The sequence below is a fragment of the Meles meles genome, chromosome 13 (genome assembly GCF_922984935.1).
Source record: "Meles meles chromosome 13, mMelMel3.1 paternal haplotype, whole genome shotgun sequence".
NCBI lineage: Eukaryota > Metazoa > Chordata > Mammalia > Carnivora > Mustelidae > Meles > Meles meles.
The window spans coordinates 54346942-54373509 of record NC_060078.1 but is presented as its reverse complement, the minus strand read 5'-3'; the positions used below and the strand labels follow the sequence as shown (position 1 = coordinate 54373509).

Genomic DNA, 26568 nt, shown 5'->3' with positions numbered 1-26568 from the left:
AGATTTTTGGAGACTGATTCAATTTCTTTGTTGGTTATGGGTCTGTTCAGGTTTTCTATTTCTTCCTGTTTAAGTTCTGGTAGTTTATATGTTTCTAGGAATTTATCCATTTCTTCCAGATTGCCTAATTTGTTGGCACATAGTTGCTCATAATACTCCCTTATAATTGTTTGTATTTCTTTGGTGTTGGTTGTGATTGCTCCTCTTTCATTCATAGTTTTATTTATTTGGGTTCTTTCTCTTTTCTTTTTGATAAGTCTGGCCAGGGGTTTATCAATCTTATTAATTCTTTCAAAGAACCAGCTCTTACTTTTGTTGATCCGTTCTACTGTTGTTGTTGTTTTTTAATTTCTGTATCATTGATTTCTGCTCTAATCTTTATTGTTTCTCTTCTCCTGGATTTAGGCTTTATTTGCTGTTCTTTTCCCAGTATATTTGAGACTTTTCTTGCTTCTTGAGGAAGGCCTATATTTCTGTATACTTCCCTCTTAGGACCACCTTTGCTGCATCCCAAGGTTTTGAACTCTAGCGTTTTCATTTGCATTTGCTTTGATATATTTTTTAAAATTCTTCTTTAATTTCTTGGTTGACCCTTTCATTCTTTAGTAGGATGTTCTTTAACCTCCATGTATTTGTGGTCATTCCAAATTTCTTATGGTTGACTTCAAGCTTCATACCACTGTGGTCTGAAAATATGCATGGTATGATTTCCATCTTTTTGTACCAGTTGAGACCTGATTTGTGACCCAGTATGTGATCGATTCTGAAGAATTTACATGTGCACTTGAAAAGAATGTGTATTTTGCTGCTTTAGGATGAAATGTTCTGAGTATATCTGTGAAGTCCATCTGGTCCATTGTATCATTCAAAGTCCTTGTTTCCTTGTTGATCTTCTGCTTAGAAGATTTGTTCTTTGCTGTGAGTGGGGTGTTAAAGTCCCCTACTATTATTGTATTATTATCAACAAGTTTCTTAGTTTTGTTTTTAATAGATTTATGTATTTGGCTGCTCCCATGTTAGGGGCATAAATATATATAGTTGTTAGATCTTCTTATTGGATAGATCCTTTATTATAATATAGTGCCCTTCTTCATCTCTTATTACAGTTTTTGGTTTAAAAACTAGTTTGTCTGATATAAGGATGGCCACTCCAACTTTCTTCTGATGTCCGTTAGCATAATTAGGGGTCCTCCATCCCCTCACTTTCGATCTGCAGGTTTCTTTGGGTCTAAAATGAATCTCTGGTACACAGCATTTTTTCCAATGGTCTTGTTTTTTATCCATTCTGATACCTATATCTTTTGATTGGAGCACTTAGTCCATTTACAGTCAGAGTAATTATCAAAAGTGCCATTGTATTACCTGTAAAGTTGATGTTCCTGTAGATTGTCTATGTTCCTTTCTGGATTTTGCTCCTTTTGGTCTATCCACTCAAAGGGTCCCCTTTAATATTTCTTGCAGGGCTGATTTAGTAGTCACAAATTCCTTTAGTTGTTGTTTGTCCTGAAAACTCTTTATCTCTCCTTCTATTCTGAATGACAGCTGTGCTGGATAAAGTATTCTTGTCTGCATTTTTTCCCCATTTAGTACACTGAATATATCATGTCAGTTCTTTCTGGCCTGCCAGGTCTTTGTGGACAAGTCTTATGTATCTACCCTTATAGGTTAAGGGCCTCTTGCCCAGATCTGCTCTCAGGATTTTCTCTTTATCTTTGTAATTTGCAAGTTTCACTATAATATGTCCAGGTATTGAACTATTTTGTTGATTTTGAAGGGAGTTCTCTCTGCCTCTTGAACTTGAATGCTTATTTCCTTCCCCAGATTAGGGAAGTTCTCAGTTATAATTTATTCAAATACACCTTCTGCCCTTTGTGCCCACTTTTCTTCTTCTGGGACTCCTATAATTCAGGTATTATTTCACCTTATGGGATTGCTGAGTTCCCTATGTCTACCTTCATGATCTAATAGTTTTCTTTCACTCTTTTTTGCAGCTTCATTTTCAATTCAGGTTCATTTCCATAGTTTCATCTTCTATATCACTGATTAACTCTTCTGCTTCATTCATCTTCATTTTTATGGCCTCCACTTGGGACTGCATCTCAGTTTTTAGCATTATTAATTTCAGCCTGACTTGATTTTAATCTCTACAATAAGGAATTCTCTAGTGTCTTCTATGCTTTTTTTTTTTCAAGCTAGTATCTTTATAATCATTTTCTTAAAAATTCTAGTTCAGAAATCTTACTTAATCTGTGTTGTATCTGTATCTGTACAGATACAGAAAATCCCTGGTTTTGAGTACTACCTCCTATTCCTTCTTTTGGGGTGAATTTCTCTGTCTGGCAATTTTGTCCATAAAAGGAAAGAAGAAAGAAAAAAAGAACAGTAACAAAAACAAACACTTCAGTAAGTGTTTCTGGTGTATGCTCTGTACACTCTGCTGTTTGTGTTTTGGCTTCTCTTTCCCACTGCTCTGTCCTCTACAGAGGTCCTCCTTGCTTGTAATGGGGAGTGTTTAGGACTTTAAATAGGTGTGCTTTCATCTGTTTGTTAAGATAAGCCTCACATCTGCTGTATTCTCTCCTTCCAACTATGCAGACTGTTTTCTTAATCCTTGGATCTTAGTTGTTCTAAATAGTTGGATGTTGATCTAGCTGTGTTGGAGGGATGAGGCAAGCTCAGAGTCCCTCTACCACTGTACCATCTTAACTCCTCTCTGAGGACATTTGCAGTTCTTAACTGAAATCCCAGAAAAGCAGAGCTCTGAAGGGAAGAAGGAAATCGAAGATTTAGTGGAGATGAATTGGGGGAAGGAGCACTGGCCAGCAGAGGGAAAGGGAACAATCTGTTGGATTGTTGGATTGAAAGACACCTTTAGCATGGTGTCTTTCTCCCCAAACGCTTCCAGGAGCCCAGGGTTAGCAGGGAGGATCTGCCACCTCTTCGTTTATAGACTGGACAGAGATTTTGCATGTTTTCATTTTACTTAGCTTTGATTTCATCCTTGTTGATTGGAAAGATCAGCAAGGTCAATATCATCTACAGTTGAATCCTGTGGAGCTGACTGTTCCCACCCCTCACATTTTAAGATTTTTCTTAATTATATCCTGAGACTCTCAGACTTACATTTTTTCCTTGATGATTTGATAATTTGTATGGACACTCCTATTCCCTGTTTCTTCAACTTGCATGGTATTTTGATTCTGAATCTCAAGTTCTGTCCATTTACTTTTTCTAATTAAAAATATTTAGAAAAAAAGAAAGAAAAAAACTAATCTGGCCACCCTGTAAAAGAGACTTACTTCTGCTTTCCAAATCTGCTCTAGTTTTCAACTTTATTCAGAGACTGGAAGGCTGGCTCTTATTATGGTGACTAGCACCTTGGCAGCCCCAGTTCGGGTTGGAATGCAAAATCCTAAAGCCCTATCCCCGGCTTTCATTCAACAACTGTGAGGATATTTCTAAGATGGAGCCTTTACTCTGGTGCAGGCTGAAATCCAGCTTCCATCTAGAATTTCCCAGTGCAATTCAAGAAATTCTTCTTGAGGGGTGCCTAGGTGGCTCAGTCAGTTAAGTGTCCAACTCTTGACTTCTGCTCAGGTCATGATCTCAGGTTGTGAGACTGAGCCCCTCATTGGGCTCTGTGCTGGATATGGAACCAGATTAAGATTCTCTCTCCCTCTCCCTCTGCTCCTCACCCCCCTCCCACCCTCTCTCCCTCTGGAAAAAGAAAGAAAGAAAGAAAGAGAGGAAGGAAGAAAAGAACCCTTCTTGAGGACCTGCTCAACGCAAGCCATCCTGAGAGTCTACTGATAGATGCAGTGCAAAAGCTAGTACATAGGACTGGGTAAGGAGGGCTACAATCTAGGATCAACAATGGGCTATAAATGACTCTCATTTAACAGGGTAAAAATGTCGCATGTGCTACATAAGATACCAGTAATGTGTACATATTTTGTGCAGACACAGCATATTACTCTACCACGGGACTTCACAGTCCATTAGAGTAGCAGTTACAGTCAGAGAGATAGGTCATAATCACAATAGCAGCCACTGAAATCTGTTGGGACAATTACCATGTGCTATGTTTAATGCTTTTTCAGATATCCAACCTCATGACTCTCTGAATTAGGTGTTATTTCCATTATTCTCATTTTACAGGTGAGACAAACTAAGTCTTAGGGAGATCAAGTAAATTGTTGAAGGCTCCACTGTGAGTTAACGGTGGAACAGGGCCCACTTCCAGAGCCTCGTTCTTAACTGCTCACTCGGCTGCCTGTATAACACATTCCACTATTATGAAAACCCAAAGAAAAGGAAGGCCTTCCAAAAGTTTTCCCTTCGGAAAGCCCTCCTCAAGACAGTACACTTCAGGTTCACTGGGAGTAATGAAAGGCATATCTATGGCAATTAATCAGAAACAGCAAGTGGCTTATTGCAGCCCAGGGTTTTTCAGTTTGCAAGTGCCAAATAAACGTTTAGTCATGGAGTTGGAAGATAAAAAAATAAAAAACCTTGGGGAAATAATATGAATCACACCTTAAAACCATATATTTTTTAGTTTTCCAAAGTCATTGTTCTTTATATTTAAAGGCAACTGCTGGTTAACTAGAAATGAGACATGATGCTCACTACCTTTATTCCCAAAGCAATAACTAATTTTTTTAGTCTAGATAGGAAAAGACACTTTGGACTTTCTTTGGTCCATTTCCTTTTTTAATTAAAAAAGAAAAAGAGAGAGGGAAGGAAAAAAGAGTTCCCAGCCCCTTTGCTTGAGGAAATAAAATACAATATGTTTAAATTGCAGTGTGGAGTCTAGATGTGTTTTTCCCAGCATAACTTAACTTTCTCTGAAAACATCTGTAAAAGAAATTACCAATAAAAACACCCCACAGCAAATTTTAGAGTCAGCCAGTACAAAGTTAAAGATTTATCTTCTGCTAGGCCCCTCTCCTGTCATGCCTACCTCCTCCTTCCACACGCTCTTCACTAAGAGGGAAGATGTGGGAGAGGGAATCACACAAAGCTTTTCTCAAGGTTTTGTTTATGATGTCTTCATGATTTTATACCAAGAGGGAAGGTGGGAGAAGAAAAATAGTACTCAGAGTGTTCCTTAAAAGGTTATTAGCAATGTTTCTTGTCAAAGGCAACTTCGAAAATATTGCTCTTGGTTTCCCACAAGCCTCTAGGTTTCCATTTGGGCATTTTCCTTCCTGAACTCTATTTAATCAACCACTAATCAAATCAATCAATATGTACTAAGAACCTGTTCTATGCAAAGCACTCTCCCAGGTAGAAAGAGTTATAAAGTTAAACAAGAAGCTTAAAACCTATATAGAATTCTTAGGAAAAGGTCTGAAGCCAGAAGCAACAAACTGTTAATTTGGGAATAAAATAAGGGCAGGGGAGATTGTGGAAGAAAGAATCAATCACTTTTAAGATTTTACACACCATTTTTTCTCTATAAGAACTATGTATTACCTTTTTTAAAAATGTAATGCCTTAGGGAGAGAATATATAAAAATACAAAGACAGGGCGCCTGGGTGGCTTAGTGGGTTAAAGCCTCTGCCTTTGTCTCGGGTCATGATCTCAGGGTCCTGGGATCAAACCCCGCATCAGGCTCTCTGCATGTCAGGGAACCTGCTTCCCTTCCTCTCTCTCTGCCTGCCTCTCTGCCTACTTGTGATCTCTGTCTGTCAAATAAATAAATAAAACCTTAAAAAATAAAACATATAAATATTTAAAATAAATACAAAGACATTCAAGTGAGTCAGATGACCATAAGCCTACTGGTGAGTCTGTATGTGTTTCCTTGTCACTGTTCAATTTCAGTTGTGTTGATGAGAATATTGATGTTCGACTTGATTTTCAAGCACTATGGACTCCATTCAATCCCAGCACATTTCCATTTTTCTATCTAGGTTCATTTTACTAATGGTGACTTTAAGTTTCAATTTCAGTGGTCTCATGATGAAGAAGGTACTTTCATAATGCCTACTGATCTCTAGCACTACCTAGTGTTTGACCACATAATCAGAAATTTCTGGCTTGTTCTGGGATGCATATACTCATCTCCAGTATTTGTGGGATGACATATCCTTCTGATGAACATAGCTGTTTTTCAGATGGATCAGGTTCTCTTACACGAGCTACAATGATGGAGCAGAAGTTTGATCACAGATAAGCCAAGGCAGCTGGCAAGATCATGAAGCATGATTATTACGCATGAAAAACTGTGATTCTCTTCTACAATTATGATTTCAGTTTCTTCTAAGTAACTCTGCAAGTTCATGAGCTTAGAAACATTAAGAAATGTGAGAGTTACATATTCTCCTATGCTTCCTGATAAAATATCACCTCATCAGAGAATTCTTCTCTTACTTCTTATTAAAATAGCATCTTTTTTCTTCTCCCTTATCCTCTATTTCTATACATTGCTTTACTTATCACATATCATCATCTGATTATATAATATTTGTTTTTCCACTAATGTGTTTTTCTCTTTAGTAGAATGCAGCAGAGACTACTAGTCCTCCAGCATACATCCTGCCATAGATATAACACACATGAATTTATCTCTGTGATCTTTCAGAATCACGACTCCATTTCCCAGCTTCCCTTGGAGCTAGGTAGTGACCATTAACAAAATTCTGACTAATGGCATGTTTTAGAAAGTGATGTGGATGACTTCTCGGGTATGTCCTCTGAAAGGAATAGGCATGCCATTTTTCTCCTCCTTTTCTTCTTCTTGCCATTGAGAATATGGATGCAATGTTGAGCTATCTGGACCATGTGGATAAGGAAATATACCAGAAGGAGCATGGGCCCCTGGATGATGTTGTAGGATAAAATTTCTAAATAACCACAGACCATTTTTAAGTGACCAAAAAAGAATGTCTATCTTATTTAAGCCACAATTATTTTTGGTCATTATTAAAGACAGAGAACCTATGTCCCAACAACACACTTCAACAGTGTAGAGATGTTTCTGTTTTGTTCACTATTTCTCTAGCTCCTTAACTGTACCTGGTACGTAGAAGCAGGTCCTTGATAAATAGTTGTTGATTAAATGAATGAATTAAATAATGTTCAAATGTCATGTCCGATTTGAATCTGAGCATTTTTACTTGTTTGAACAAATCAGTGTTACATTACTTTTGTTTGGTTTGGATTTTGTTTTGTCTCTTCTAATTAAGCGTATTCAGATCCTTGTCCCATTGTGAGAAAATGATGCAGTTCAAGATACTATTAATTCACAGGGCCTTTTAGTCCCCAAAATCCCTAATCTGAAAGAGTAGTTGAGGAAATCTTTTTAACAAGTTCCATTACCTTGCCATCTGACAGCATTAAAGTCAACTAAATATTAATAATCTGCTTCAACTTCTTCTAAGTACCCCATCCCATAAACTAGCAGTAGTTAAGAGTAGAAGCACATAAGTCATTAACAATCTTGGTCATTTTCTCCATTACATCATGCTGTGAACCTGGCCTACACTTTCTTCTGAAGAAGGATGAAATGGAAATTTGTTATCACAATTATCTCTTTGACTTACACAAACTCTAGGAAGACTTTACTCCATCCTTCCCTTGCATATGGCTACAGGTGAACTCAATGTTTACACACTTAGGAAAAATTTTTCAAATTCTTCCTTGGCAGGTAGTTAGACCTGATTAGTTCTTATCTGCTAGATACTAATTGCTTTGTAAAACTTTCTCTTTTTCTCCTCCTCCCCCTCCCCCTCAGCTTTTCCCTCCTTGTCCTCCTCCTCCTTCCTCTTTTGCAAAAAACTTTCCAAGTACTGCACTTAGGGTTCAATTCATAGGCTATAATTTTAGATGCCCTGACAGAGAGTAACTTGGTATATTGGGATGGTCTCAGAAAGATTTACAAAATGAATGGGCCATACTTACCAAGGATTTGTAAAATGGCCAGGGTCTTAAGTAGTGGAGGGAATGGAAGAATGATGGGAAGAGGGAATCAGCTCAGGCAAGGGCTTGGAGACTGGCAGGGAACAGAATAGTACTATTCATAATAGCTTCAAACTGGGAACAACCCAAATGGCTGTTAACAGTAGAATGGATAAAGAGTAGGATCTTCATGAAATGAAATGGAATGGTAAACAGCAGTCAGAATACACAAACTACAACTGCATGGTTGAAACTCACAGATATAATTCTGGGGGAAGAAAGCATACAAAATGGTACTTCCTATGAATTCATTTATATGAAGCTCAAAAATAGGCCAAATGAATGTATGGCATTAGAAGACAAGACTGGTTACTTTTGCGGGACAGAGAGAGAGAAAGAGAGACCAAGGGGTGATACAAGGAAGGCTTCTGGGGTGCTAATGTTCCATTTGCTGATTTTGGTTCCAGTTACATCACTGTGTTTCACTTTGTATTGTTTGCATATTTCTCTGTAAGTATGTGATACTTCAGTCACCATCATGATCATCACCATTATCACCATCAGAGCAAAGATTAAAGGGTAAAGAATAGTAAGGATTCTAAAAAGAAGCTGTTATACATCCTTGGCACAATGATGGATAAACTAACCAAAGAACTAGGTTAGGAACTCAGAGAAGACCAATGCATGTATGAAACTTTGATATATAACAAGATGGCAAGTCAGATTAGAGCTGGAAAATGGATATTGATATGAAAACAGATTAAAGTGAGATCTCTGCCTCACACCACATACAAAGGATTTAAACAGACTAGGGAATTAAATTGTCAAAAATAAAATTCCTAGTAGACAGTACAAATGAGTATCCTTTAGACTTCATGTAGAGAAAAGTTTCTTAAAAACAAAAGGCACTGACCATAAAATAAAAACTGATAAATTTGACTATTAAAAATTAAAAATTTTGGTTATCAAGATTAATTTTACAAAAATAATTAAAAGTGGGGAAAATATTAGCAATACACACAAAAACAGGTTTCAGGAATATCTAAAGAACCACAATCAGAAGCACAAGCAACACAACAGAAAATGTGCAAAAGGGGGTGCCTGGGTGGCTCAGTGGGTTAAAGCCTCTGCTTTCGGCTCAGGTCATAATCTCAGAGTCCTGGGATCGAGCCCCGCATCAGGCTCTCTGCTCAGCAGGGAGCCTGCTTCCTCCTCTCTCTCTGCCTGCCTCTCTGCCTCCTTGTGGTCTCTGTCTGTCAAATAAATAAATAAAATCTTTAAAAAAAAAAAGATTGCTCTAGGCAGTATAGACATTTTAACAATGTTTATTCTTCCAGTCCAAGAGCATGGAACAGTCTTCCATCTTTTTGTGTCTTCTTCAATTTCTTTCATGAGTGTTCTGTAGTTCCTCGAGTACAGGTCCTTTACCCCTTTGGTTAGGTTTATTCCCAGGTATCTTATGGTTCTTGGTGCTATAGTAAATGGAATCGATTCTCTAATTTCCCTTTCTGTATTTTCATTGTTAGTGTATAAGAAAGCCACTGATTTCTGTACATTGACTTTGTATCCTGCCACATTACTGAATTGCTGTATGAGTTCTAGTAGTTTGGGGGTGGAGTCTTTGGGGTTTTCCATATAAAGAATCATGTCATCTGCGAAGAGAGAGAGTTTGACTTCTTCCTTGCCAATTTGGATACCTTTTATTTCTCTTTGCTGTCTGATTGCCGTTGCTAGAACTTCTAATACTATGTTGAACAAGAGTGGTGAGAGTGGGCATCCTTGTTGTGTTCCTGATCTCAACGGGAAGGCTGCAAGCTTTTTCCCATTGAGGATGATATTTGCTGTGGGTCTTTCATAGATAGATTTTATGAAGTTCAGGAATGTTCCCTCCATCCCTATACTTTGAAGCGTTTTCATCAGGAATGGATGCTGGATTTTGTCAAATGCTTTTTCTGCATCAATTGAGAGGACCATGTGGTTCTTCTCTCTTCTCTTATTGATTTGTTCTATCACATTGATTGATTTGCGAATGTTGAACCAACCTTGCAACCCAGGGATGAATCCCACCTGGTCATGGTGGATAATCATTTTAATGTGCTGCTGGATCCTGTTTGCTAGGATCTTGTTGAGAATCTTTGCATGAAATTCCACCGGTATTTTTCAAAGAGCTGGAGCAAATAATCCTACAATTTGTATGGAATCAGAAGAGACCCCGAATTGCTAAGGAAATGTTGAAAAACAAAAACAAAACTGGCGGCATCACGTTACCCGATTTTAAGCTTTACTACAAAGCTGTGATCACCAAGACAGCGTGGTACTGGCATAAAAACAGACACATAGACCAGTGGAACAGAGTGGAGAGCCCAGATATGGACCCTCAACTCTATGGTGAAATAATCTTCGACAAAACAGGAAAAAATATTCAATGGAAAAAAGACAGTCTCTTCAATAAATGGTGCTGGGAAAACTGGACAGCGATATGTAGAAGAATGAAACTCGACCATTCTCTTACACCGTACACAAAGATAAACTCGAAATGGATAAAAGACCTCAATGTGAGACAGGAATCTATCAGAATCCTAGAGGAGAACATAGGCAGTAACCTCTTCGATATCAGCCACAGCAACGTCTTTCAAGATATGTCTCCAAAGGCCAAGGAAACAAAAGCAAAAATGAACTTTTGGGACTTCATCAAGATCAAAAGCTTCTGCACAGCCAAGGAAACAGTCAACAAAACAAAGAGGCAACCCACGGAATGGGAGAAGATATTTGCAAATGACAGTACAGACAAAAGGTTGATATCCAGGATCTATAAAGAACTTCTCAAACTCAACACACACAAAACAGATAATCATATCAAAAAATGGGCAGAAGATATGAACAAACACTTCTCCAACGAAGACATACAAATGGCTATCAGACACATGAAAAAATGTTCATCATCACTAGCCATCAGGGAGATTCAAATTAAAACAACACTGAGATACCACCTGACACCAGTTAGAATGGCCAAAATTAGCAAGACAGGAAACAACGTGTGTTGGAGAGGATGTGGAGAAAGGGGAACACTCTTACACTGTTGGTGGGAATGCAAGTTAGTGCAGCCACTTTGGAGAACAGTGTGGAGATTCCTGAAGAAATTAAGAATAGAGCTTCCCTATGACCCTGCAATTGCACTGCTGGGTATTTACCCCAAAGATACAGATGTAGTGAAAAGAAGGGCCATCTGTACCCCAATGTTTATTGCAGCAATGGCTACGGTCGCCAAACTGTGGAAAGAACCAAGATGCCCTTCAATGGACGAATGGATAAGGAAGATGTGGTACATATACACAATGGAGTATTATGCCTCCATCAGAAAGGATGAATACCCAATTTTTGTAGCAACATGGATGGGACTGGAAGAGATTATGCTGAGCGAAATAAGTCAAGCAGAGAGAGTCAAGTATCATATGGTCTCACTTATTTGTGGAGCATAACAAATAACATGGAGGACATGGGGAGATGGAGACGAGAGGGAGTTGAGGGAAACTGGAAGGGGAGATGAACCATGAGAGACTATGGACTCTGAAAAACAGGGTTTTGAAGGGGCGGGGCGGGGTGGGAGGTTGAGGAACCAGGTGGTGGGTAATAGGGAGGGCACGTACTGCATGGAGCACTGGGTGTGATGCCAAAATAATGAACACTGTTATGCTGTAAATAAACAAATAAATAAAAAAAAACCTGAGGCTTATGAATCAAAAAGAAAACAGCAGTGTCAAGTACTGTTCTAAATGCTTTAAAGCTAAGAACATTTGTGTTAACATTTAGAACATTAGTACATTTAGAACCTTATATGTTAACACTTAACATATAACAACCTATTAATCTTTCTAACAATCCTAGGAAGTAGGTTAAATTATTGTCCCCACTTTAGAGGTAAGGAAATAGAGATACAGAGAGGTTAAGTAACTTTCATGAGGTCACAGTGTGAGTAAGTAAAGAGTCAGATCTGATCATAGGCAATCTGGCTCCGGAGCTCACTTAACCACTCTGGAGCCTTACAGCTTGAATAACTTAACCGTTATAAGACAATCAACTCAGCTCCTTGCCTATGGGTCAGAAATAGTGTTTGGCATCTGGCACCAGGCAGGAGAGTTGGCTTGAGAGCAACCCGGATTCCAGGCCTGGCTGTGGAACTAATGCCTGAGCAGACCTAGGCATGGCCACTGCCTTCCTTTGAGCCTCAGTTTCCCTCTCTGTAAAATGAAGAGTTGGACTTGACAGTCTCCAAGGCCCTTCTACTGCTAATGTTTTATGAGCCTGGGATTGCTGGCTCAATTCCTTGGGCCCAGTCTGACCCCTCCTGCTGTGCTCAGTGTCTCTCACTGGCTTTACTTCCCATAAATAAGAGAAAAAGAACACGGGAAAATATTCTCCTGAGAGACTGGGAGGGATCCCACGGCTGCTCCGTATGCTTTGAAGAACTGGTCATTAACCAGAGAGAGCTACCTGCCAAGTGAAAGATGGAAAGAAACTAGACTAAGGGGAGAAATGAACTCAACAAAACTTGGCTTCATCCAAATTTAAAGGGCACCTCGGAGTACTTAAAGAACTGACAATGTTATTGCAACAAGATGAGCCAGCTTCTTAAAGCCCTGAAGGTAGGATAAGCTGTGAAAACTGGAATGGACTAGAGAACACAGAAAAAGCTATGCACCAACCATGGTCATTTACAATCTGAGAAAACCATGGAACAAAGGAAAGACAGCACAGGCACATCGGCCTCTACCATCATTCACCATGTGCTCTGCCAGGGCAGGTGCCATATCAGGAATCCACGTCTCCCAGGAACCCCAAAGGCACTGGGGTTCAGAATCAGGTGACATTACAATAAGAGCAGTTACTGTGTGAAAGGCTGTATCATATATTTTTATCCTATTTGAGAGATAAAGATCCAATTCTAGTTCTGTGTCCTCATCATTAGCTGCATGAATCTGGTCAAGTACTTTCCACTCTGTAGGGACTTGGCTACTTTATCCATAAATGAGGGAGTGAATAAGGTTTTAGAAGATAGGCCTTCAGGCTCAAGAATTCCATAGTTCATGAAGTTATCAAACACTAATTTTATACTTACCTATAAAAGCATTCACACTATTTGTTTATATCTCAAACCCATGGAACTCAATGGACTTCACTGTGCTGAGCAAATTATATACGAATCCAAGAGATTCATTATATATGAATCCAAGAAAAATATCCAATTGTAGCTTTGGTCTTCAGTAGCTCTTCTGATGGTCTTCCACATGGTACTCCCCAGGATTACCTTGTACGGTTGGGCATGTTGTGCTCTGTACAAGGGCACCTGTCCAAAAAGGGCTGGGGAGATGGAGCTAAATTTCAATCTCACCTCTTGCAAGAGCTTCATGCCCATGAGGCTGAGTCCAAACCAAAGGGTCATATGGCTTTATAGGTACCTCTGAACCACCCCTTGACAGTGAGTGAGATCATGAAGCAATCAATGACTAAGTCTGTGTTCTAGTTTGTACACAGAACTTACAATTTTACCTTTGCTCAAAACATTTCCAGACACCCCCTTTTACTGCCAATCTGTTTATAAACCCCTAATAAAACCAACCCTATCCTTCACAGTCATACATCAACATTGACCTGAACCAGCATTAGCTAGGATGCTTGAATGGACTGTTTCTAAAATGTCAATCCAAGCTCAAAGGATTAAGACATTTTGCATAATGGTGGCACAAGCAGAAAACAGTCTGCCTTTCAAGGTGATTTCTTGGAAAGGGACAGCCCTTATTTAGCTGAGCATATCCAAGTATCTCAAAGAAATCTATTTTACTACCTTTATACTTCCAAGGCATAGGAGCTACCAAATACTTGGAAAAAATACAGAAAAACAAAAAACTGTGAGAAAAACACTTGCTGGATTCCATTCTGGTCTTCTAATGTGTTGTCTTTACAACACATTCGCTACCACTACACCAAGTCATTCACTTGGAAGCTCCTGATTTTTCTAGCAACAAAATAGATGTGCTCTAATTCACTCATGTTCTTTTTCCTTTATATTGTGATCAACAGCAACTCCAAGACCAATCATTCTGGATTTCCTGAGTCAGTCTCAATTTCAAATATTCTGCCCCTCTCTCCCCTCAGTAAAAAGTTCCCAACTTTTTATTTGGAAACTACGGTCGCCACAATAATGGCATTATCCTCACAAAATATTAGTCATGGCAGAGTCATACCCACATTACGGTGTCCTTATTTGGTATGTGGCCATCAAAAGGAGAACTTGCTGGTCCATCCAGGGCCGGAAACCATTTTCTTTGGCCCAGTTAAAGAGAAAAATAATGAATTTGCTACTAAACAAGTTTTGGATTCACCAATTTCGAGCTCAAATGAACATTTCCCTTGTTCTAGAAGAGTTTTTCAAAGCTAAGAAATTATTATTTGATGGAAGGGTACACAATCTGGAAAAAGTGAAGCCATGGGGTTTTCCAACTGCCAAACTCCCACATGCTGGCTCTCAAGACACATCCACACTCACTATTAAAGTGTCACCATTTATAATTTGGTGCTAAATTTTCTGAAGCTAGGCTACTCAACAGGGTATACAGACAAATTGATTCCTTATTTTATTAAAACACAGGGATAAGATGAAGTAGGTGTCGGTGATAAAAGTCACCTAATCTCAAGCTGAAAATGAAGTTATGAAAACTAGGCCAGCATCACAATGGGGAAACCAAAGGGTCAGGTTTCAGTAAGCAGGTTCCCCTGCATGTTTGCAGCATTTCTGAAAGGAAATAGCTGACTCCAGCTTTGTTTTGCTGCCTCCAGAATAGTTTCAGAATCCCCTTTCCCTCCAGGTACCTCACGCTGAAACCTCAGAGCCTGGAATAAGAGAAGAAAAGTTATAATCGCAGGGACATTGCCTAGCATCTGACAACACAACCAGCCCCAATTTTTTTTTTTTTTCTCCAGCCTCACAGCCCTGTGAAGGATTTGAAATCTTCACTTTAATGGTGTGACTATGGAAAGAAATGTTTCTGAGTAATGTTTTTCATACTCAGGTCAGTTGGTCAGAACCCTTGAAGATCACAGAAAACTTTAAATTAAAATGGAAAAATACTAAATTATGTTCCCACCAGTTTGGGTCATTTCAGCATGATCATGAATAAACTATAGATTCTGAGTCAGATGTGTGCAGTTTGCTTTGGACTTTGTTCTTGCTTACTTACTTATAAAACTTTCAAAATGTACTTCTAAATTACAGCAATTCAGTAAAAAATTCAAACCTTCGGGCTTGGTTTCCTCCCCCTAGCAGGCTGAGTCATAAAAATAAATCTTAGCCATTTTAATAGCCAACACACCCCTCACATTAAGATTTGGTATTGTTCCCCATCTCTCCCATTTCATCCAAAGGTCACACCCAGATCACATCTGAAGACAGAAACAGCTCAAGGGCTCATCCAGCTCAACATTTGCTCACTTTAATAAGGGAACAGAACCTCCGCCAAGTTATAGGGATGAGTTACATCAGAATCTTCCAGAGGAACCTCTGAGGAATGGTTATGAGTCTGGGCTTTTGAGGTAGCTCAAGCCAGGTTGGAGTCCTTACACTGTGTGACCTTGGTCATGTCTGGAAAGCGCAGTGCCTGGCACACAGTAAGAGCCCACCAAGTGCTTGCTGTTTTCCTGCTACAGACATTGCAGGGCTCACCCACTGATGAAGAGGCACTTCTCCTGGGCCCATCCACTGCTGCAAGGGCTGGAGAATGACAGTGTTCCCTCCAGATCAAATCTCCAGGAGGCACTGCTGGGGGAGGTAGAATATTTACTCAACCATAAATCCAGGGTCAAGACTTAAATCAGGAAAATCACAGACTGTTGGACTTTCAGAGTTAAGAAGAAATGTATAACTTATAATGTACTAATATATACAAATTATACAACAGTGTCTGACAGACAGTAATACATGTCTGCCCTCACTTTTTTAAAAGTATTTATTTATTTAGAGAGCATGAACTGTGGGAGGGACTAAGGAAAAGGGAGAGAAAGAATCTCCAGCAGATTCCACATTGAGCACGGACACTGATGGGGGGCTGGATCCCACAACGCAAGATCTGAGCCGAAATCAAGACTCGAATGCTTAACCAACTGAGCCAACCTCACTTTGTTTTATACCCAGAGGAACTAAAATCTCAGGTCCTACAGGGACTTGCTTAAGGTCACACAATCAGTTAATGGGAGAGGTGGAATTGATACTTAGGTCTTATTTTGGGTGAGTGTGTATGAGAGAGAGGGCTGACTCATGTTTATTATTGAGAGTACTGGAAGTCAGATGGTTTGAAGACACTGATCAAATACCTCCAAACTCAAGAATGATCTCCTCAACACAGCATGCTATCCCTATCCCTCACACCACCAACCCCAACCCTGACCACCACTGAGAAACAGAAGCTAGATTCCCTCTGGTCCATGATGGAAATCTCTGCCTGTAAAGACCGGGGGAGCTGAAGGACAGGGACAGAGCTCCAGGATCTCGAGAGGAGGGGGCTTCTTTCCTTTCTGGCCCATTGCAGATAACCGCAGTCTCAGATGCCTGCCTTGTAAACACAAAACATTTGGCAACTTTCCCAGGGGTTTTTGCAGTCAATTGAAATGGAGGGTCAGGGGCAAGAAGATGGAAAAATGTTCCCTCTCTGTCTTTCAGGCCAAGTCTGTGGAGGTGACAAGCATGGGTCTCTGGGTTCACAGGACTGAAAGACCCTTCTGAATATCAATGGAAAATTCTGATTCTGTCCTAGTTATTGCTCAAAGTGTTTCCAAGCTCCGATGGTCAGGGGGAGGCCAGCTATTAAGCCTGAACTGGGTCTGGGGAAGGAGAGAAGGAGACATCAGCAGTGTGTGGAAACTGCCTTTATTTATAATTCAAGTTGTTACTCAAGAAATATGCATTAACACTGACTGTCAGTGAAACTCTGGGTTGGGGTCCGTGGTGGGGGAGAGGCCCACGGGGAAGATCACTGTGAGGATGTGAAATCTAAGCTCAGGACTAAAGGATGGGTAGAAACTAGCCAGGTAGAGAGGGATGCTCTAAACCAGGGGAACTTTTACTTTAAAGGACCAGATAATAAATACTTTAGTCTTTCCAAGCCATATAGTCTCAATTATATCTCCTCGACTCTGCTGTTACAAGGAGTAAGCAGCTCAGAATACATGAGTACTAAAAGGAATGAATGCAGCTGTATTCTGATAACCTTCATTTGTGAACACTGAAATTTCAATTCCATATAATTTTTAGATGTCAGGAAATATTATTCGTCTCTTGATTTTTTTTTTATTGCTTTAAGCATGAGGAACCATTCTTAGCTTGTATTTTAACAGTATCTGCACAAAGGTCTATGAAGGGATTAGTCCAAGCCATTCCTGAGCTGAAAAGATGATAGGCATTTCTAAACCACAGACTCTTATAGACCCTCTACCCTGGGCTGGGACTAAGATGAGACAAGTGAGTGGCCAAGAGCTCAAAATTTAAGGAGGTACTTCCTGATAAGTAGAGAGCTGGCACTTCTGAGACCCTGAGTTTGAGTGCCTCCTTAAAAGTTGCCACCCAGGTACCTTGTCTGCCTCAGCCTAGGCCTGGTCCACCACTTGTGCATAATGAAGTACACTACTATAAAGTGGTGCCCTCCTCAACCAGCCCTGCCTTGGATGCCTTCAGTGTAATGCACAAGTTTGCAGATGACAATCTGGTTCCCAGCCACCACTCCGGGGAACAGAATTTAGGTAATAAGAAAAATGGCCTATATAATACAAGCTTAGGCAGAAGAGGAGGGAGAGACTACACTGACTGGAGTCTGGAAAGAATTTGGGGGAGAAGGAAGATAAAAAATTTGACTAGACCGTTGTTGATGGGAGGGGGTGGGTAAATTTAAAAAAGACTGAGAATGAGATCAATGTCCAAAGAAAATATTTAACAAATTTCACTGTGCATTAAAATTAAAATTATAAGCCTTCTTTACTACTTTCTTGACTTGCATTCATTATATCCATATCCGTACCTACACACACACACACACACACACACACACACACACACACACATGCACACACATACTGCAAATCATTTATGTGATAATGGACTTAAATCCAAAATGTAAACAACTCAACAAAAGAAATTTTAAAATAGGCAAAGGATTTGAATAGGCATTTCTCCAAAGATGTAAAAATGGCCAATAAGCTCACGGAAATTGCCCAACATCATTAGCTATCAGGAAAATGCAAATCAGAAGTACAATGAGATATCACCTCATATCAACTAGGATGACTATAAGCAGAAACAGGACGCTAAGAAATGTTGGTCAGGATGTAGAAACACTGGGACCCTCGAACACTGCTAGTGGGAATGTAAAAAGGTGCAGCGGCTGAGGAACAGTCTGGCGGTTCTTCAAAAGGTTAAACGCAGTTACATAACTCAGTAATTCTACTTCTGGGTGTGTACCCAAGAGAAATGAAGACATATATCCACACAAACACTTGCAAATGGATGTTCATAGCAGCATTATTTATAACAGACACAAAGTGGAAAGAATTTGATGTCCAACAACCGATGGTCCAGAATAGGGAAATGTATAGACATAGAAAGTAGATTAGTGGACGCTGCTGGGTGGTGGAAGGGAGGCAGGATGAAGGGAATGAAGGGTGATTGCCAGAGGGTATGGGGTTTCCTTCTGAGGTGATGAGAATGTTCTAAAATTGTGGTGATGGTTGCACATATCTGTGACTATATTAAAAAACACTGACTTTTGCATTTTACATAGGTGAACTCGATGGTATATAAAATTGTATCTCAATAAATCTATTAAAAACAGAGGAAATCAAAGAAGTTCTCCTTGCCTCCAAAGAGCTCTGCTATGGGGATTCAAATTATGGGTTCTCCTTCCCTTTGAAAGATGATGGTGTCTCTGGGTTGCTGGAGATTAAGGGCTTGAGGGGTGATGGCCTAAATGACAGGGATGGGGCAGGGGCTCAAGGGCTAAATGTTGGTTAGGATTAGGGATTTGGATGCCTGAGCTCTGCAGGACCTATATGTAATCTGAGGCTCTGAACACATGCAGGCCAGCTGCTAGAAAAAAGAACCAATAGACGGAACATCATGTTGGTGTCATAGGGCTCGTCAAGACCAGAAAATGACCCAGTACCACTGTCTGAGAACAGCTTTTTAGGGAGGGCCCTGCCTAAGCCATGAGTTAGTCTAGTCATGGAAGGGTCAGGGGATAGTCACCCCTCACTCCCAATGATGCTTCAGTCCTTGATGCTGAGTCTTGCGGTCACTGGGGAAGAAACCTCCACACTACTCCGGGAGGCCTATGAGGCCTAGGGGGACTGCTATACTTGAATCAGCAGCCAGGGAGGGGACCAAGGGGAGAGGGACATTATTAGCATTCATGGCTACGGGAGGTCACTCTATGGGCAGACTGAATCCCTCCTGTGTAAAAATGGAGGGTGTGCATTATTAGATCAGGGCTCCATCTGATGGTCTTATCCTTGCCTACGGGTTCCAATTCTTTTCAGGCCACATTTTAACCATGACCCATTTCCAGGGATGAGGCCTTTCCAGCTGCTAATTCCCATTATGCAGGACATCTGGGGAAATGGGGTGGGGGGAATACTAGTGCTGATACTGTCTTAAGGCTACCCTGTGAATAATAGTGGCCATGAATATATTCACATGAAATTAGTGTCCAGGGTCAGCATTTTTCCTTTTCATTCCATTTTTTGGCCTAATCCTAGTCAAAGAGCTGGTGTTACTACAAAGATTTGGAGGTAAATGTATCCAAAACTGCCCCGATGCAGCTAATAAAGGAAAGTTGTCCAATCATCACAGAGTCAGCCTCTGACAACCTGTCACATTTTCCACTGATGCACCAGACGTGACTAAACTGTGCAGGGGCCATCCATCCGGGAGCTGGATTCCCTTTCACTGTGCTCAGCAGGAAGGGGCCAGCATCGTCCCATACCCATGTCATGAACTTGACATAACCCTTAGTAATGGAAGAGGAGGCCTGGCATGCCATGAAGCTCAGACTTTCAGCTTAGCCTGCACACCCTGTGAAATTTTAATTATTTCAAGGTCCACACTGTACCCAACCTGTAGGGCGACCAAATTTCCAGAGGAGAAAATAAAACATGTTGCTACTTCATTAGCCATCTGTTACAATACTGGACAGCAGGGCCCAATGGATATATGATCATCCCTAAAAAGTTACAACCTGGAAGACAAATTTATTATTGGTTGGTGCCTTGACACACAGCAGAGAAAATATGGACTCAACAACATATATACTGACAAAGGTATGTATGTTAACATTCAAAAATTTTTCATTGGCTCCGAAGTTTAATTCTCTGTGCTAAAGGGTAGAAAAAAATCAAGAAGATACATTTTAGAAGGAAGACAGAAGAATAAGAACTAGCAACACAGGAGCTGGTTTGGTTTTCCTTCCTAATTTACAGTTTTTCTAGTCTGATTTTTAAAAAAAATAAAACTTCATTATTTTCTACTTTGCTGTACCTATTGTTACACAGTAAATTGTCTTGTGGACCAAAGCAGGGAGATCAGTGAAGTGATGCTATGGGAGCTGGTGGACTGTCTGTCCCGGCCACCTTCCCCTCCTCCACGCTCCGTTCCTCAAGGCACACGGAACTCAGGTTACATGAATGATTCCAGCACAGGCAGAAACTTCATGTCTTTCATATTCAGAATAACTCTAAGTACCCTGAGCTCCCCCAAAATTCAGGCAGGGAGGGAATTTTTTTAAAAGGAAAAACACCCTTAACCAACTTTCAACCTAGAGATGTCAGCCACTTGCCAAAATATGCCATCTTGTGAAGCCAATAAATGGAGAACAGGAGGAGCGTGGCTGAAACTGGATAACGGGTAGGGTTTTCATTTCTCACAAGCAGAGGGAGGAGGATACCAATATGGTTAGCCAGTCAGCAAGCATTAATCCTCATTAATGTCTCCCATTCTTCTCTGCACAGCTGTGCAAACATAAATTAATTGGGTCATATTGATGAAGGCATACAAGAAAAAAATTTCAATGGGAGGCAGAGGAACTAACTGGACACACAACACATTCTTGAAATGTGCAGGAAGGACTATACAAGCTATCACATCATAGACAGGGAGACAGACATTCAAATGCACAGCACCATGAACTCCCCCTATGGGAGAGGCTCCAAAGAGCAGAAGGAGGTGGGGACATGTTCATGACAAAGCATATAATAAATTGCCAGAGTGAGAACAGTGGCTCCCACTCCTTGCCAGATACTGTGCTGTCGACTTCACAGTGTCATTTCATTTAACCCCCTAAAAATATGATTCCCTCCAGTTTACATATAAGGCGATTAGAAACAAAGAGGTAAAGAACTTGCTGGAGATCACACCAGCAGGAAATGGTGGACTCGCAGTGGTTGACTCACTCCAGAGACCATATTCCTAAGATGACATTGTCCTGCTTTCTATATATTTGGCATTAGGCTTGCATCATTGAGAATAGATAAAAGGTATGGCCACTTCTGGCCCTTAATCAACTTATAATCTGATTGGGGAACCAAGATGGATATGTGTGAGATGATCAGGAATGGGAGCATTCCATCAAGGTCCACATTATTCAGGTGAAGGAAGCCACTTATAGGAGTTGGGGAAGTGGCTATAATTTATCTGTGCAACTCTGAGAAGGATTTGTACCAGACTCTAAACTAAAAACTGAGATAGTGAAAGAATACTATACTTGAGAAAAAACGGACTCATTCCTGCTGTAGTATAGTTTGACTATTCAAAAAGGATTCTCCCTTTCAGAACTCTCCCTTCAGAAAGGACAAGACAGTCAGCCATTTCCCCCAGCTTCATCTTAAGGGTTCATAAATATGTCCACAGCCTCCTGGAAACCAAGTCAGACAGGAGAGAGGACTTCTTTGAGTTTACTCTGACCGAAGTGTGGCAACCTCTCCCAGCCTCCAGAGACTAAAAAGGGAGATGATTTGCATCGTCTCTTTGCTCCTTCTCAACTGGAAATCACCCATCTCAGGGCTCTGACTGACAGGGGCAGACTGGCAGACCGGAGCTAGGGACCGGTGGACATTCCCAGGAGAAGAAGTGCTCCAGAAACTGGAGGAGTGAGTATGGTCATGCCAGAAATTATTCTGCAATTATATACAGCAGACACATCACCCTCATGCCTGTGTAAGTGGGTGTTGGTTGGGGGAAGGGTGGTGGCCTATGGTAACAGTTCTCAACCAATCCACTTCCATTCCCTTTGTAGCATTTAAACTTCTGTTGCATTCTTAACATTCAATTTCAGGTGTGCATGAATTTTTTAAATCCCTGCATTTTTAATTGGAAAGACACATTACTGTGATGAGCTCCTTTCTCCCTACATGGGCAAAATTCAGTCAGAAGAGCTGGGGAGCCTGTGTGTCACTGATATCACCTTTCTTGTGACTCGGGTTTTATGAGGAATCAGGTAAGGTGGCAAAAACATATCTGGGGACTTGCTGGGTGAATGGTGGTTTGAATGCACAGAAAGAAGGGCCTGCGGGTCATCCCTTCTCAGGCAGGCTTTTGGCTCAACCCTGCCACTCCTGAGAGCCCAAGTAGGGTCTGGGTCTTTAGGACAGAGCAAATATTCCCTAAATGTCCTAACCAAAGAGCAAAGAGCTCAGTTAAAGCTCCTGGGCAGTGGTTTTCAACTCCACAGAACCATAGAGTCACCAGGGGAACTATGAAAAAACATTCATGCTGAGCCTGACCCTAGCGATTCTGATTCAAGGGGTCTGGAGTAGGACCTGGACCCTGTGGTTCTAACACAGAGCCAGGGTTAGAACTGCCACACTGAACACAGCCAAGTCCAGAAGCATCAGTGAGGGTGGCAACTCAATTAACGGACACCGAATTGAACAGAACCTGTTCAATCCTAGCTCTACCACTTAGCAGTGAAGTGACCTTGGCTGAGGCACATGACTTCCCTGAAACTCTGTTTTCTTCCAATACAATGAAGTTAATAATCATACCAATACTGGAGGGTAGCTGAGAGGATTGCATGAAATCAAGTATGTAAATTATGTGACCCAACGTCTGTCTGGCACGTGTAAAATGCCCAGTAAGTATCAGCTCCCATGACTGATGATGATAATAGTAAAAATACACCAGTTATGTTTCAATAAAAGGAATGTTTTTCTAGATCGGGTATTTATTCACAAGGCCAGGTCTTAAGGAATTGGGAAACACTAGAACGTGAAACTGGGAAACACTAGAACGTGAAAGTTAGACATTTGGTACATCCTGCAATTATGAATAGAGGAAACAAGACTCAGCAGTGGGAGCAGCACCTGTGATCTTGTCACCGAGAGAAATCACAGGTATGTCCATATATCATAGTCGTGGTCAAAACCGTAAAAGAATATTTATATTTAGGGTGACCAACTGCCCTGGTCAGCCCAGGACTGAGGGGTTTCCCTGGATGTGGGATTTGCAGAACTAAACTAGGAAAGTCGCAGGGAAACCATTCCTTACTGACATCCCTTACCACTTAGAAATTACAGTAGTCATCGCCTCACTGAATGTCACTTCTTAATGTGTTAATAAAGAAGCACCTACCCTGCTGTATATCGCAATTTCAAACAATTTCCTGGTATGTATACATATGGCCACATCACCTGTGTCCTTTGTAACACTTTGCATTTGATTTGATGCATTTATTTTTTTTAATTATTTATTTATTTTTTTTATTTCTTTTCAGCGTAACAGTATTGATGCATTTAAAAGCATTGTTCTGAGTCCACAGGCTTCACCAAATTGCCAAAGGGGTCCATGGCACATAAAAGGCGAAAAGGGAAGACACTGGGAACATTGGTTGGAAAATGGAGGAAACCAGATTTTAAGTTTTTTTAGGTCCTGCAACCTCAAAACATGTCAGAAGGAAGACATAAGCACCTACCTCCAAAGGACATGACTAGGTAATCAGTCAGTGGAGCTGCTTTCCCACTATCAGGAGTCTGTGTTATAATCCTACATACAGTAACCTGGGAGTCTCCCTAATTTCTGCACTCCTGATGACATATATATGTGTATTTTACATATATACTTACATCATTGCAAAGTTAACTAAATCTTAACAGCTACCGATTGGAGTATCTGTAAGGTCTATTAGTTTCTAGTAACTACAAAACGCTTCCCCTAAGAATCACAGTTTGACAGAACTTAAAACTTTCCATGAATTAAAACAGTGGAAAATTGGATTTTTCAAAGATCAAGTTTAAAGAAGTGGTCAAAAAGAAACTTTAACTCTTACCCGATACCACTGGGCTTCTGATAGGCACTGGCTTCCATCCTGCCTAATTGCCACCACTGACAGCTGTTCCAGAACTCTCCCACAGGGCAATAAAAGACCAGTTCTCTTCTGATCGATGTAACTGTAAGCTTCCAGCCCAATGTGACCAGAAGGCAGAGTCCTCATGATTGCCCTTGTCCCGGTATACACAGATTTCTTTACTTCCCTGTCATTTTTACAAAATCTCCTCACTAACAAAGTGGACCTCTCCTTTTTGCTCTTAAAAAAATCTTCTTCTACATCTTCACAGTTATCAGGGAAGTCCTCAAAATGGCTCAGAAAAGTCTTGGCAGGGGGACTGTTAGTCAAGTCGTCCCTGCAAAGGCTGTCACTAGAACATAGCACACTAGCCCTTCGGCAAGAACCTTCAAAGCATACGTACTTGTCATCCAAGGTATCACAATTATCACACTGCAGCTGCCCATTCTTATTATCACAGTTTTCAGCCAATTCCATAAGTTTACAAGTATATGCCGCATAATTTTTCTTTTGCTCCCCACCAACATCGGGCAGTGGTACACAGTTTCCACAATCATCTAAAATCAAGTTGCCTGACAGGGTACAGAAAGTATCTGACACTCTTCTGTCAACTTCATAACGAAAGCGAAATGCTGCTGTGTTGCCATCAGGGTGTGCCTGGCCAGTCTCTATGATAGTCGACTGACTTCCTAAGGGACTAATATCCATGGGAGGTCCATTGATTTCCAGTTGAATTCCAGGGAACACCGTTCTTTCCAGTGAAGATGGGATTCCAGTTTCCAAATATGGGTCTTCCTTCATGAGAGAATCGCACGTGTCATAACACTGGCTCTTTGTCAGTATGTCGTTTTGGTTAATGTTAAGGTTTTCCACAGAAACTGGTGTGCTTTCTGTCCAGCACTTTTCATTGCTGTTCTCATCGCTCACTATTTTCTCCCTTGTTATTGAGAGAATCTTGGGCAAGTTGCTTCCAGAAGGTTCTTCTTTAAGCTTGTTCATCTGTGCAGTGGTAGAAGTCTGCCCACTCTGTCTGATGCTATGTGCCTTCAGAATACTGATGTCTGAGACCTTTTCACTACTTTCATCTACAGCAGATGGAGTGGACGTCACTTTTCTCTGAGTGACAGGTGTGAGAACAGAAGCTGCCATTTCTTCTGATGTCATCTTGACGCATACACAGGTTTTAGCTATTACTGTTTCTCCTCTCTGGTGATCATGTCAAGATTTTTATAAAACAACTTATTATTAAAATAGTATTTCTCAGATGTAGAAGTCCTCTGAGAAACAGTGTGACAATTTTTTTGATTCAGATGCATTAAGAGCCAAATAAATTTCCCCAGTCATTACTTTCTGACGTCTGCAATATGTTTTTCTAGACCAGGATTTTAAGGTGGCAGTTCAACTTTCTTTCCTCTATTATTTGAAGTAATTCTTTTGGAGATTTTTACTTGGGATTGCATTCTGCAAATTCTGGTCCATCACTGACTTACTAATGATTTAAAATTCCAGTTTGAATGTTTCCTGAAAGAAAAAGACATGATATCAAACACTGTGGCACTAAATAAAATTTTTGAAATGAACTTCCTAATAATTCTAAGCTAATGCAAAATATGAACCAATTTTGAGGAAGGAGTTTTGCAACTGATAGCTACTTTCAATGTTTTAGGTATTTATTTTTCTGATTTAATATTTCAGAAATTCTGTTTCCAGCCAAAGTGGAGTAATAACAGAGACCAGAATTATCCCCCCACCTTAAACAACTGCAAAAAAATCAGAAAAAAAATATGAAACAATGGTTTTTAGATATCAAACAACAGGTAACATGGAATAGTGATTCCTGAAATAAGGAAAAACAAACAAATGAGGTGAGCCCTATAAATATTAATACTTTGAGGAAACTCCTTCCAGGAGGCTCCCTATGTACCAACACACAGAGATACGTGTATATAATTACACAAGCACCTAATCATGCTGTACTTCTTGATTTACACCTGCTTTTTTTTTACAAATTCAATTCATGAATAGCTTTTCAGGTCAAGAACTATATAGAAAATTTTTTAAAAGATTTTATTTGTTTATTTGACACACAGAGATCACAAGTAGGCAGAGAGGCATGCAGAGAGAGGGGAAGAAGCAGGCTCCCCACTGAGCAGAGAGCCTGATGTGGAGCTTGATCCCAGGACCCTGGGATCATGACCTGAGCTGAAGGCAGAGGCTTTAACCCACTGAGCCACACAGCCCCCCCCCCACCCCCAGAACTATATAGATAATTTTAATGGCTATGGCATTAAC

General features: G+C 40.4%; 1 protein-coding gene across 2 annotated transcripts in view; it reads right to left on the bottom strand.

Moving 5' to 3' along the window:
- PLCE1 (phospholipase C epsilon 1) overlaps positions 1-26568 on the bottom strand; it is a 319088-nt gene that overhangs the window by 255585 nt on the left and 36935 nt on the right. For both annotated transcript variants that reach the window (XM_046026766.1, XM_046026767.1), the window contains exon 2: positions 24259-25797. In XM_046026766.1, coding sequence (XP_045882722.1) covers positions 24259-25440 — 1182 coding nt within the window. In that variant the 5' untranslated portion in view covers positions 25441-25797. The remainder of the gene's footprint in view (positions 1-24258; positions 25798-26568) is intronic.